The sequence below is a fragment of the Diabrotica virgifera genome, chromosome 2 (genome assembly GCF_917563875.1).
Source record: "Diabrotica virgifera virgifera chromosome 2, PGI_DIABVI_V3a".
Classification (NCBI taxonomy): Eukaryota; Metazoa; Arthropoda; class Insecta; order Coleoptera; family Chrysomelidae; genus Diabrotica; species Diabrotica virgifera.
In genome coordinates, this window is record NC_065444.1 from 225579650 (window position 1) to 225592197 (window position 12548).

Genomic DNA, 12548 nt, shown 5'->3' on the forward strand with positions numbered 1-12548 from the left:
ATTCGAAGAGACTCCCTGGCAGTGTGACAGGTTGTCCCGTCCTGCTGAAACCATTGTTGATTTTAAGCTTGGACCGTTTTCGTGACCTTTTCCGTATGACCGAAAATAGTACTCCACCATAAAATTTTTTTCTGCACAACTGAGAACCATTCTGAAGCACCTAACATTTTCACGACATTCACATACGTTATAGTCTAAGAGCTAGTGAACCCTCCGACTAACAGTCGTCCTGTAAGGCTAGAAATTTATCTAGTGATAATTCATAGCACACCAAGGCTAAAAACCATGACCTGGCAGGCATCAGCCGTGCACGTGCAGGTGAATCGAAAAGTGCAAATTTAGGGGGTCAAAAAAACTTTCTCCTGTAAAGTTTAAATTTAAGTATGTGTTTGAGTAAGTCATTTAGAAGAAATGTGTACAATGACAGGCGATTCTGAAGAGCATAAGACCTTGCCAGGCGAGGGGAAAGATTAGGGGTTTTTCCTAAAATTATTTTTTTGCATCGAACAATTTTTTTTTAGGTTTTTTGAATCATTCCAAACAGAAAAGGTCTTTAGTGATTTTTCTCTTAAGTGGATAGTTTTTGTTATATAAGTGATTGAAAATTTTGAAAATTGCGAAATCGACCATTTTTAACCCTAAATCGGACATTTATCTAAAGATTTCAATGTTGCCAAGGTACGTAGATATTCTTTAAACATTGATTGATGAAATCCCGAAGAGTTTTTTGCAATAAAATATCGAAAACCCCTTTGTTTTTTTAATTGCTAATCAAGCGGGCGCGACACTGTAGTATAAGTGAGGACGTTTGAGTTTGCATAAATTCATTATCTCGAGAATGGGCAAATTTCAAGAGAAATCCTCAGACAGGTCGATTTTTATTTTTGAATTAGGACTTTTTGGCATATATATAATACCAGTGACGTCATCCATCTGGGCGTGATGACGTAATCGATGATTTTTTTAAATGAGAGTAGGGATTGTGTGATAGCTCATTTGAAAGGTTATTTAAATCTCTGATCACTAATATAAACATTAACATAATTATTTATACAGGGTGTACAAAAAAAATGTTTCTTCTATTTGTCAAATTTAATCAAAGTTAATTTAATAAAAAAAAATTTTTGTACACCCTGTATAAATAATTATGTTAATGTTTATATTAGTGAATAGAGAATTCAATAACCTTTCAAATTAGCTATCACACAATCCATACTCTCATTTAAAAAAATCATCGATTACGTCATCACGCTCAGATGGATGACGTCACTAGTATTATATATATGCTAAAAAGTCTTAATTTAAAAATAAAAATCGACCTGTCTGAGGATTTCTCTTGAAATTTGCCCATTCTCGAGATAATGAATTTATGCCAACTCCACCGTCGTCACTTATACTACAGTGTCGCGCCCGCTTGATTAGCAATTAAAAAACAAAGGGGTTTCCGATATTGCATTGCAAAAAACTCTTTGGGATTTCATCAATCAATGTTTAAAGAATATCTACCTACTTTGGTAACTTTGAAAGTTTTAGATAAATGTCCGATTTAGGGTTAAAAATGGCCGATTTCGCAATTTTTAAAATTTCCAATCGCTTATATAACAAAAACTATTAACTTAAGAGAAAAATCACTAAAGACCTTTTCTGTTTGGAATAATTCAAAAAACCTAAAAAAATTGTTCGATGCAAAAAAAATAATTTTAGGAAAAACCCCTAATCTTTCCCCTCGCCTGGAAAGGTCTTATGCTCTTCAGAATCGCCTGTCATTGTACACATTTCTTCTAAATGACTTACTCAAACACATACTTAAATTTAAACCTTACAGGAGAAAGTTTATTTTACCCCTAAACTATGCACTTTTCGATTCACCTGGTAGATACTCGTGCACGGCTGATGCCTGCCAGGTCATGGTTTTTAGCCTTGGTGTGCTATGAATTATCACTAGAAAAATTTCTAGCCTTACAGGACGACCGTTAGTCGGAGGGTTCACTAGCTGTTAGACTATTATAACGGCGCAGACGTTCGGAAACCACTCAGTACATTTCGGCGCCTGATGCATACAAATTTGAGGCATACGAATTTCAGTACTGTTTATTTTGCCGCATATCTTATTACTAATTTACCTGAATAACAAAAAGAATCCATACAATTCTAGTAACATCCCCACCAGGGGCCATTTTAATAATACTAATATAATTCCTCCAAAAAAAGCAATTGACCTTTTAGCTTTGTGCCGTTGAAAGAAAAATAGGAATGTTCTTTGTCGTCCTATGATAGCTACCAAACCTGATATAAATAAAATCTAAAAATAATAAAACAATCACTATGATAACAAAGTATACATTTTGATATTTTTACAGTTTCAAGTACTCATTTTAAATACCTACTTTAATGAATCTTTAAATTCTATTGCTTAGTAATAGACGGAGAGGCAGCGCTGAAAAATCTATTTGAATTTACTAAAGCTAGATTTTTCACAGTTGATTACTGTGAGTGTGTAGAGAAACATACTGCGGTCGGTCAAGCGAAACGTAGAACAGGGTTTACTGAGAGGGTATCAAAGTTGCTTTCCTACAAAGGTAATTATTTCCATTTACTAAGGCTGAAAATCAGTACACACATTCTAAATTAAATATAAATAAAAGTTATTATAGTCGGTCAGCTGTATGACGGGACAGAGCCGGTCGGTCGGCCCCAATAGTCGATTGAGGAAATGAAGCATTTTGTCTCGCAATTTTTACGTCCAGCATAGATTTACTTGAAATTTTCACAGATGGTAGGGAATAGTCCAAGGATCATTTTCTATATCATGCCGCTATCATACGCTAAAACCTTGGGGGTGGTTACCACCCCATCTCTTGGGGTGGAAATTTTTTATTACATTTTAACCATGTAATTCGATGGAAAAAGTGATTCTAAGAAAAAAAATGTTTTTTACATTTTCTTCGTAAAACTAATATTTTTCGAGTTATTCGCGCTTGAAAATAACAGTTTTTCGACGAAAAAATCGACTTTTTTAGAGGGTTTTTTGAGAATACCTCGAAAAATATGCATTTAATTAAACAAACTCTAATATTCAAAGCCAAATAATGGGAAAAATTTGCATTTTTCGAGGAAAACTTAAATAATCTTTTTTCAAGTATACAATTAGACCTTTCAACAAAAAAATAATAAAAAGTTTCTTGCATGCAAATTAAGTGACTTATAGTCAAAAAATTGTCGGTACCTACCTGATTTTCTCTACGAAAAAATCAGTGAAAACAACCCCCTAACTACCTTCCTAATTCAAAATTGGTCTTCACCTTTCTGTAGTTCCTTTTATATTTATATTATCAATACACTCAAGGAGTTTGACCTATTTAAAATTCCTAATTTTGGAAAAATATTATATCTCACTGTGTACTGATTTTCAGCCTTAGTAAATGGATTTAATTACCTTCGTAGGAAAGCAACTTTGATACCCTCTCAGTAATGAGACTACTCAAAAATTATTTTGTAGGATTTTTAAAGAGATATAAGACTGTGTAAATTAAATTCCGTAAGATGCCTCAGTTTTTAATTGGGGCGGGTTTAAAGGGCTCGAATAAGGGGGTGTTTGCTGGTAAATATAGGTTTTAAACAGCTATATCTGGCTAACTATTCTTTGTAATGAAAATCTATGCACAGTGTAATTTTAGTCACTAAAAAAGCTACAATTTAGTAGTTTATAATTTTTTTCATTTCTTCAGTATTATCGGAGATATTTTGAAGTAAAAGGTGAAAAATATCAAATTGCAAAAAATTTATTTTTCTTTAAACTCAAATTTTTCCAAAATTAGGCATTTTAAATAGGTCAAACTCCTTAAGTGTATTGATAATATAAATATAAAAGGAACTACAGAAAGGTGAAGACCTATTTTAATTTAGGAAGGTAGTTAGGGGGTTGTTTTCACTGATTTTTTCGTAGAGAAAAGCAGGTACCGACATTTTTTTTAAGTCGCTTAATTTTCATGCTAGGAACTTTTTATTATTTTTTTTTTGAAAGGTCTAATTGTATACTTGAAAAAAGATTATTTAAGTTTTCCTAGAAATATGCAAATTTTCCCATTATTTGGCTTTGAATATTTCAAATTGTGCATTTGACGAAAAAAGCTAACCTTTAACATGCCGTATCTCGGTTTCTATTGGTCTTAAAGATATTATAGGAAAAGAATTTGGTTTGTGTTACTAAAAGATACAATTTCGATATCCACAGTTTTTTTGATTAAATGCATATTTTTCTAGGTATTCTCAAAAAACCCTCTAAAAAAGTCGCTTTTTTCGTCGAAAAACTGTTATTTTCAAGCGCGAATAACTCGAAAAATATTAGTTTTACGAAGAAAATGTAAATAACATTTTTTTCTTAGAATCACTTTTTCCATCGAATTGCATGGTTAAAATGTAATAAAAAATTCCCACCCCCGAGATGGGGTGGCAACCACCCCCAAGGTTTTAGCGTATGATAGCGGCATGATATAGAAAATTATCTTTGGACTATTCCCTACCTTCTACGAAAATTTCAAGTAAATTCATGCCGGACGAAAAAATTGCGAGAAAAAATGCTTCATTTCCTCAATCGACTATTGGGGCCGACCGACCGGCTCTGTCCCGTCATACAGCTGACCGACTATAATAACTTTTATTTATATTTAATTTAGAATGTGTGTACTGATTTTCAGCCTTAGTAAATGGAAATAATTACCTTCGTAGGAAAGCAACTTTGATACCCTCTCAGTAACCTCTGTTCTACGTTTCGCTTGACCGACCGCAGTGTGTTTCTCTACACACTCACGGTAAGTAATCAACTGTGAAAAATCTAGCTTTAGTAAATTCAAATAGATTTTTCAGCGCTGCCTCTTGGTCTATAAAACTTAATAAATAAAAAACAAATCCATAGGATTAAATTAAAACGTATTGTAAATATAGCATATAGTGTAGGAAACAGAGGTTAAACCTCGCAAACTGGACAAAGTCCGGTTTTATTTTTTTTTTCTGGTATATCTAGGGGTGCTGATTATGAGACTGACTTTTTCTTAAAAAAGTTCGCCCCAAAACCCCCATTTTCATCCCTTTAAAAAGGGTAATTTGTGGTTTTTGCGAAACGTAGCCCTTCCTATACGTTTTGCAAAAAAATTTTTTTACAGATATCTGAAGAAAACTATGTTTCCTACAATTTATTCCCCGACAGCATATTATATCTATCACCCACCATTTAGCGGGAGTGGCGCCCCAAAGATGACATGTTTTTAAAAAAGATCTTTTTTAAAAAAATAATTATTTTCCTAACTAGTGCGGAAAGTGATACTTTCACGCACGAGACTGCCGTTGACCCGAACGACGTGATAGCGGAGTTCGGGCAAGCAGTCGAGTGCGGGGAAGACACTTTCCGCATGAGTTAGGAACAATATTTTTTCTAGGGCCGTGCGTTTGGAAAAAGCCACAAAAATAGAGTTATATCAAGTTTTATTTAGAAGTGAAAATACACAAATTAGTTCTTTGACAAGGTTGTCAAAACCAAACCACACCAAACTTTCAATATAATGGCTTACCACGACGACGATATTGGTTTCCATGACGACGATTCAAAACCATTGTAATTGTCTACTGAGCTGACTTTTAAATATTATGTCAAAATAATTTTATTTCACCGAATTATCGCGCCCATTTCATTAAAACATGAACACAATAAGATAAACTTGAAATAAATTAGTAAATAATATCTAAATATTAGTTTATTGCATGTATTATAATATATTATAATGCCATATTACAAGGTATTTTACTTTCCTGCACGCCGTGTGGGACAATTTACTTTCACGCACGCTGTGCGGGAAAGTGCAACTTTCGGAAACGAAATACGTGCGTGAAAGTGGCTCTTTTAGCACGGCCGTAGAAAAATTATTTTTCCCTAACTGTAAGTAATAGTAATAGGTTCCATTTAAGCGCAATTGCCCATTTTTTAATTACAGGGTGTTACATTTAAAAAAACCCCTTTTTATACCATCTGAACCGCTTATGCTAGAGTAAAAAAACTTTCAGGGATTACCCATGTATATATATATATATATATATATATATATATATATATATATATATATATATATATATATATATATAGAGAGAGAGAGAGAGAGGTTTAGACGAAAACCTTTGGGAAGATAGAGATGCATGGAGATTGGGCATCGGAAGACGTTTTAAACCTATAATCGGTTTAAAACGTCCTCCGACGTCTTCCGATGCCCAATCTCCATGCATCTCTATCTTCCCAAAGGTTTTCGTCTAAACCTCTCTCTCGGATCTCTCTGTCTATTCCTTCTCTCCAGCTCTTTCTGGGTCGGCCTCTTTTTCTCTTACCATGTACTGGTGTTATTTACAAATTTGTATAATGCACCCCTATATTTCCCCCGGAACTTCACCCAAAAAAGGAGAATTAATAAAGAAGTTGATTTTCTTGGAATCCTTCACACACCATGACCTTTATTAAAATGCTTCATAATATCATTTTGTGCACGTTCTTATTACACATGCATGGACACCAAAAGCGATTTCTTAGTGCAACCCCTGTAGCCAAACAAAAAAAATTAAAAGGGGGATTAAATTTTTGTTTTGCTTTTTACCCATATGGGCACATGCTCCATCAATAGGGTTTCCTATAAATATATATGGATATTGCAACATCCCTGCAGAAACTACCCCTACCCCTGAAACTAAGTTTTCACAAGCATGTTTTTACGATTTTCTCATTACCTATGCATTTTTTAACAAAACTTAACACAATTAAAGACCACTATTTGCTCACAAATAAGGTCCTATGTATTTTTTTTTCGTATAAGCAACCGTTACGGCACAGTGGCGCCGTAAACCTCAGAAATGCTTTGGCGGGCTCCAGTTTTTGTTTTTCTTTTTTCGTCAACTGTTCATTTTATTGATAAAGTAGGTACTTATGGAAAATAAAATAACACAATGCCAGCTTCAAATTATGACCTATGCATATTTTACTTTCTGTGCACCCTAAAGCCACAGTGGTGGCCCAAAATTTCTACAGTGGTGAACCATTAAACGAACCATATTTGGGCTACCAGACCACTTCCTTTGGATTCAGCGACCCAAAAAAATAATACCACCATCAAATCACGGCGAGCTAGAATTTCCCACGGGACCCCATATGTTGCGACTAGACTATACTTGTAAAGCACTTTTTTACTAAGAATTTAATTTCTATTAACGTACCATACCTTGTTTTTAAACTAGGAGAAATAGTTCAAATTTGCCGCGCTGTAATGCTTGTTTGTAATTGGGGCAAACGCAGGCAAATTTACTCCACTAAATTATGAAATTTTGACACTTTGACATTTAAAATTCATAATGTTGTTCTGAAGCTATTTCCTTGTGGTATTTTTATAATTAATTATTTAATATTTTGTATTTTGTCAACGACATCCGATGTGGGCGTCGAAACCAGTGGCGGCTCGTGGCCTTAGAGACAGGGTCGGCAAGATTTTTTGTCTCATATAGGTATACCATCTAATTAAAAGGCTTAAATCATCATAGGAGATTTTTTGTTTTTTTTTTGTTTGGTTTACTTGACAATCTCTCGTGTGTCATAGTGTTTCGACAATACGTTTTGATTATTTTGAGACAAGAGAAATCCCGTTCATTTGAGGCAGAAGTTAGTGGTAATAAGAGAATTTATGAACAGTTTGTTGTAGTGAATTGCAGTACTTACTATATAAAATTATACATATTTGTAACTTATCCTAAATAATATATATTAAAAATTTTTTGGCGAAGGTAACTTTTAAATTTTGAATTATCAAAGAGGTCAAAAATTTTCAAATCTTCAAAATTCGAAAAACGAGTATCTATTTGCATAATAGCAAGTATCCAAAATTTCAAAATATACTCCTTTTTCGAGATATGTATCATGCCTTTGTATTTTTTTGAGGTGGTTCAAAAATATCAAGCAAATCCAAAACGTCACTGCGTATTATATTGGAAACAACTATCATTAAAAATATCTCTGAGATTTTGCACCAGCTTTCTTATTTAATTTTTGGAATAAATAATGTCAGTTGACTGATTTTAAACAGCAATGAATATCTTGGGCAAACTCTGTCTTAAAAATATTTAAAAGAGTAATTATTTAATAAAGTTCTTAAACCGATTGCTTCACGGATCGAGGTATAACCACTTTCAAAATCGTCGCCTTCGAAAATAAAATAAAAAACTTCCAAAAAGCTGTTAACGAAAATCTGCTACAGTGAAAACTAACCAATATTTAAAATTTCATCGCGTCTGACAAACTGTTTGCATTTTTTTCGAAACAAATTGTTCTAAAACAGTAGTCCGTTTAGGCAAGCTAAAATGGCAAGAAAAGACGATATTCTTTAATTTTTTTACACGTATCCTGCAAAACTATATTCATTCTATGCGCATGACAGTGAGTAAATAAAGCTTGTGGTGCAATAGTTTTAACTTTTGCTGGAGACCATTCAATTCACCGGACATCACGGCAGCGCCGTCGTAAATTTGCCTTACCAATTTATTTTTGATATCCAAAAATTGTAATCTGTCCTTTAAAACACCAAAAATATATTCTGCCTTATTGCTTTTACTGACGTCTGTAAAACCTAAAAACTTCTCATAAATATTACCACGTAACCCTATCGAACAACAATTGATAGTTGTGAATGACATGATAATCAGAAGTTTCATCCACTTCTAGCGAAAAGCAAATGGTTTTCAGAATCTCAGATTCAATAACATTATTCAAAATGTAACTAATTGATTATACTTATTAGTTTATTCTGTACTGTTTTAGACACGCCGCTAAATATCTTCGAATCAGAAAAAAATTGGAAAATTTCAAATTGTATTTCTTAAACAATTTTATTAGTTCTCTATAATTACTTTGATTTAACGAATGCTCCGATGATGTCTCTTATGCACAGAGATCACTTAACGCTCGGATTGGCCGAATCCTTTTAAAAACAATGAATAAAATTCAGTCTGTATTATCTGACAGATTTTTTTTATTTCACAGATACAAATGACATCAACTCTGATTAAATTAAATATTAAAAAAATCTATATCTATAAACGTGTGGGTCGGCACTGCCGACCCTGGTCGAAACGTTAATAAAATTAGTTTTTCAATTTAATTGTGGCTTATTTCCCAATCAAAATAGTTAATTATAAAATTCATAAGTTGATTAAGTTACATCGGGGATTTTTTGTGTTTTCTGCGTTATTCCTTTAACTTTTAGATTTTTAGTCTGCATTTATACAGGGTGTCCAGAAACCCTACCGGCAAACGAAGACAGGAGATTCTTCAGATAATTTTAAGATAATTTAACCCAATTCACTTAGTCCGAAAATGCTTCCTAAGGGAGCTAGAGCTCTTTGAAGATGGCGTCTTGTAATTAGTTTTTCTTAAATACCTCCAGAACGCTTCTATTTAGAAAAACAAAAATTGGTACACGTATTTATCTTCAAGATATAAATCTAATCCATTTATTGCAAATTTCTAGTACCGATCATAGGCGTCCGTTTTGGGTAGGGCAACGGTTATTTTGTCGCATAACTTTTTTTCTTTAACTTTTATGCATTTCTGACACTGGATTATTAAATTGTAAAGTATTCTAGTACTAAAAGGTACTCGTGTTTGAAATCGGTAGGACACACCGTTTTCTAGAAAAATCGATTTAAAAATTTTTCGCTTTTTGAATTAAAAAAATTACAAAAAAAACTGTTTAGAAAGACGAAAACTGGTACATTTATTTATATTCCAGTGATAAATCGATTTCATTAACTGCGAATTTCTAGTACTGGTCATAGGCGTCCGTTTTGGGTAGGTAAACAGTTATTTTATAGCATAACTTTTTGTCATGAATTTTTGACACTAGATTATTAAATTATGAGGTATTCGAGTACTAAAAGTTACTCTTACTTTATGTTGGTAAAATACTTCGTTTTTTGTTGAAAAGTTCTTTCAATTTTTTTTCAAATTCCAAAAACGAAAAACTTTCAAATCGATTTTTCTAGAAAACGGTGTGTTCTACCGACTTAAAGCAAGAGTACCTTTTAGTACTAGAATACCTCAAAATTTAATAATCCGGTGTCAAAAATGCATAAAAGTTAAGAACACAAAAGTTATGCGATAAAATATCCGTTGCTCTACCCAAAACGGACGCCTATGACCGGTACTAGAAATTTGCAATGGATGGAATCGATTCATCTCTGAAAAGTAAATATGCATACCAATTTTCGTTTTTCTAAATAAAAGCGTTCTGGAGGTATTTAAGAAAAACTAATTTCATGACGCCATCTTCAAAGAGCTCTAGCTCCCTTAGGAAGCATTTTCGGACTAGGTGAATTGGGTTAAATTGTCTTAAAATTATCTGAGGAATCTCCTGTCTTCGTTTGTCGGTAGAGTTTCTGGACACCCTGTATAAAGAAACTGCTGTTTTTAGAACTCTTTAGCGTCGTATTAGTGTTATTAGTCTTATAAGTTGCCCGATACTGATTACTGGATTACCGTCGAAGGCCGACATGGATAATTGAATAAGAAGATGAATCTGGCGATTTTTCTAGTGTCGTTATTCTTGAGTTTACTCCTCCTAGTTTAAAAACACGGTACAGCTCCAAGCTCCATAAAATATACCATATTTAAATATGATTCCAAATTCACACATGAATGTACCTTTAATGTGTAAAAATTTACAATTGACTTACTGACTTACAATTCAAATTGAATAAATTACACAATGTTTGAATAATAGATATAATATGATTTAAAATTTAAATGACCGTTTGTGCTAATATTTCTTTCAAAAGAATAATTATTCATCTATTGATTTAGATAATGCTGAATTTGCTGCATTTACAAATTCTCACATGTTTATAGAAATTTTTTATCTGCATAGTTTATTACGGGACAGACATATTGATATCACCAAACAACGCTTGAGCGACTCGTTGCCTAGATCGACTAACCAATGAATATTAAGGGTGCGATTACGTCACGAGAGTGTACTGTCATTTGAATCGTAATATGATTTTGTTCGAATCCTGAGAAAACTAATTATTTTAGAAAAATTTAAACGCAGGATGAAATATTACATTATTACCGAGGGCGGAGAGCCCCTTAGAATAAACAAGCAGTTTCTATTGAATCAAATATTTGAAACTAAATATCACACTTCTCTTTTATTTTCAGCCCTGTAACTTATTAAAATAAACATTATAGAAGTTTTCAGGGACTTTCGGCCCTCGGTAATAATGTAGTCTTTCATTCTGAGTTTAAATTTTTCAAAAATATTTATTAGTTTTATCAGGATTCGAAAAAAATGAATACAATTAAAACACATTGAGAATTTTGACATGCGTCAAAATTTTGCATTAACTCAATGTAAAATTCTAAACTGTTAAATTCCAGCTTCCCTAATTATTTTAGATCAAAAGACATTAGAAACTATTTGTAGAGGATTGAAAGCTGTATTGAAAACAACTGTTAAAATTGGTCTACGTAATTAAACATATTCCAAAATTTTGTAAAAATGTAATACATTTCAGTTTTCAGCCCAAACTTAGGCCACACATAATGCAATAATGTTCACATTTTTGAACTGTCAATATTTTTATTTAATCATCTATTGTTTAAAAACAATACAGTTGATAAAATACCCTCAGTTGCGGAGAAAGTATTAATAATAAAGATTTTTTATTCAGTCAATGGTGTGAACACTAAATAGTAACGTGTGGCCTAACTTTTACACGCATACCTATTGTGGCAAATGTATCATATTTTTCAAAATTTTGGAATGCAATTAAATCGTCGAACAATTTTAACTTTTGATTTTAATACAGATTTTAATTCTCTACAAGTATTCTCTCCTGACTTTTGATGTAAAATAATTAGGGAAGCAGGAATTCAACAATTTAGAATTTTACCTTGAGTTTCCTATGGCCCGTTTTACTATTCACCACCCGGTATAAGATAAAATGTGTACTATTTGTCTTATTATTTCATAATAACACAAATAATACACATATATACACAATACCACACATTCAGTGATCGAAAATCATTTAAAAATATGGGATGTGTACTCTTGTGACGTAAAATCAAAAATATAAGTCTCCCCACCACCGTCGGTCAAGGCAACCGTAATAAAGTCTAATAACCATGTGAGCCAGTGGCGGCTGGTCCTAAGGGGCCACCGAGCCATGGCACTGGCTCTGAAAAATATACTTACAGGAAAACAGATTGAACAATAAAAAGAATATTATTTTTACTTTGTTTTTTTTAATATCAATGCATTATCTACAAACATTATTTATCATTATGTAACTTAATATCCACGAAAAAACAAATAATTCCTGTGAGTTACTCTGCCCGAGCACCATTCCGTATGGCTCGAGATTTGACTTCAAAAGCATAGGAAAAGGTAGACGCGGTCAGCTTACAACGGACGCCGGGGCTTATGAGATTCCGAGCCAGACAAACTTTGGCTCGAGTGTGTTTTAGA

The 12548-nt window shown here is 32.9% G+C and overlaps 1 protein-coding gene across 1 annotated transcript in view; it reads right to left on the reverse strand.

Annotated features, from left to right (window-relative positions):
• The window catches only part of LOC126880444 (vesicle transport protein GOT1B), a 40130-nt gene that overhangs the window by 22961 nt on the left and 4621 nt on the right, over positions 1-12548 (reverse strand). The window contains exon 3 of the mRNA XM_050644304.1: positions 2124-2302. Coding sequence (XP_050500261.1) covers positions 2124-2302 — 179 coding nt within the window. The remainder of the gene's footprint in view (positions 1-2123; positions 2303-12548) is intronic.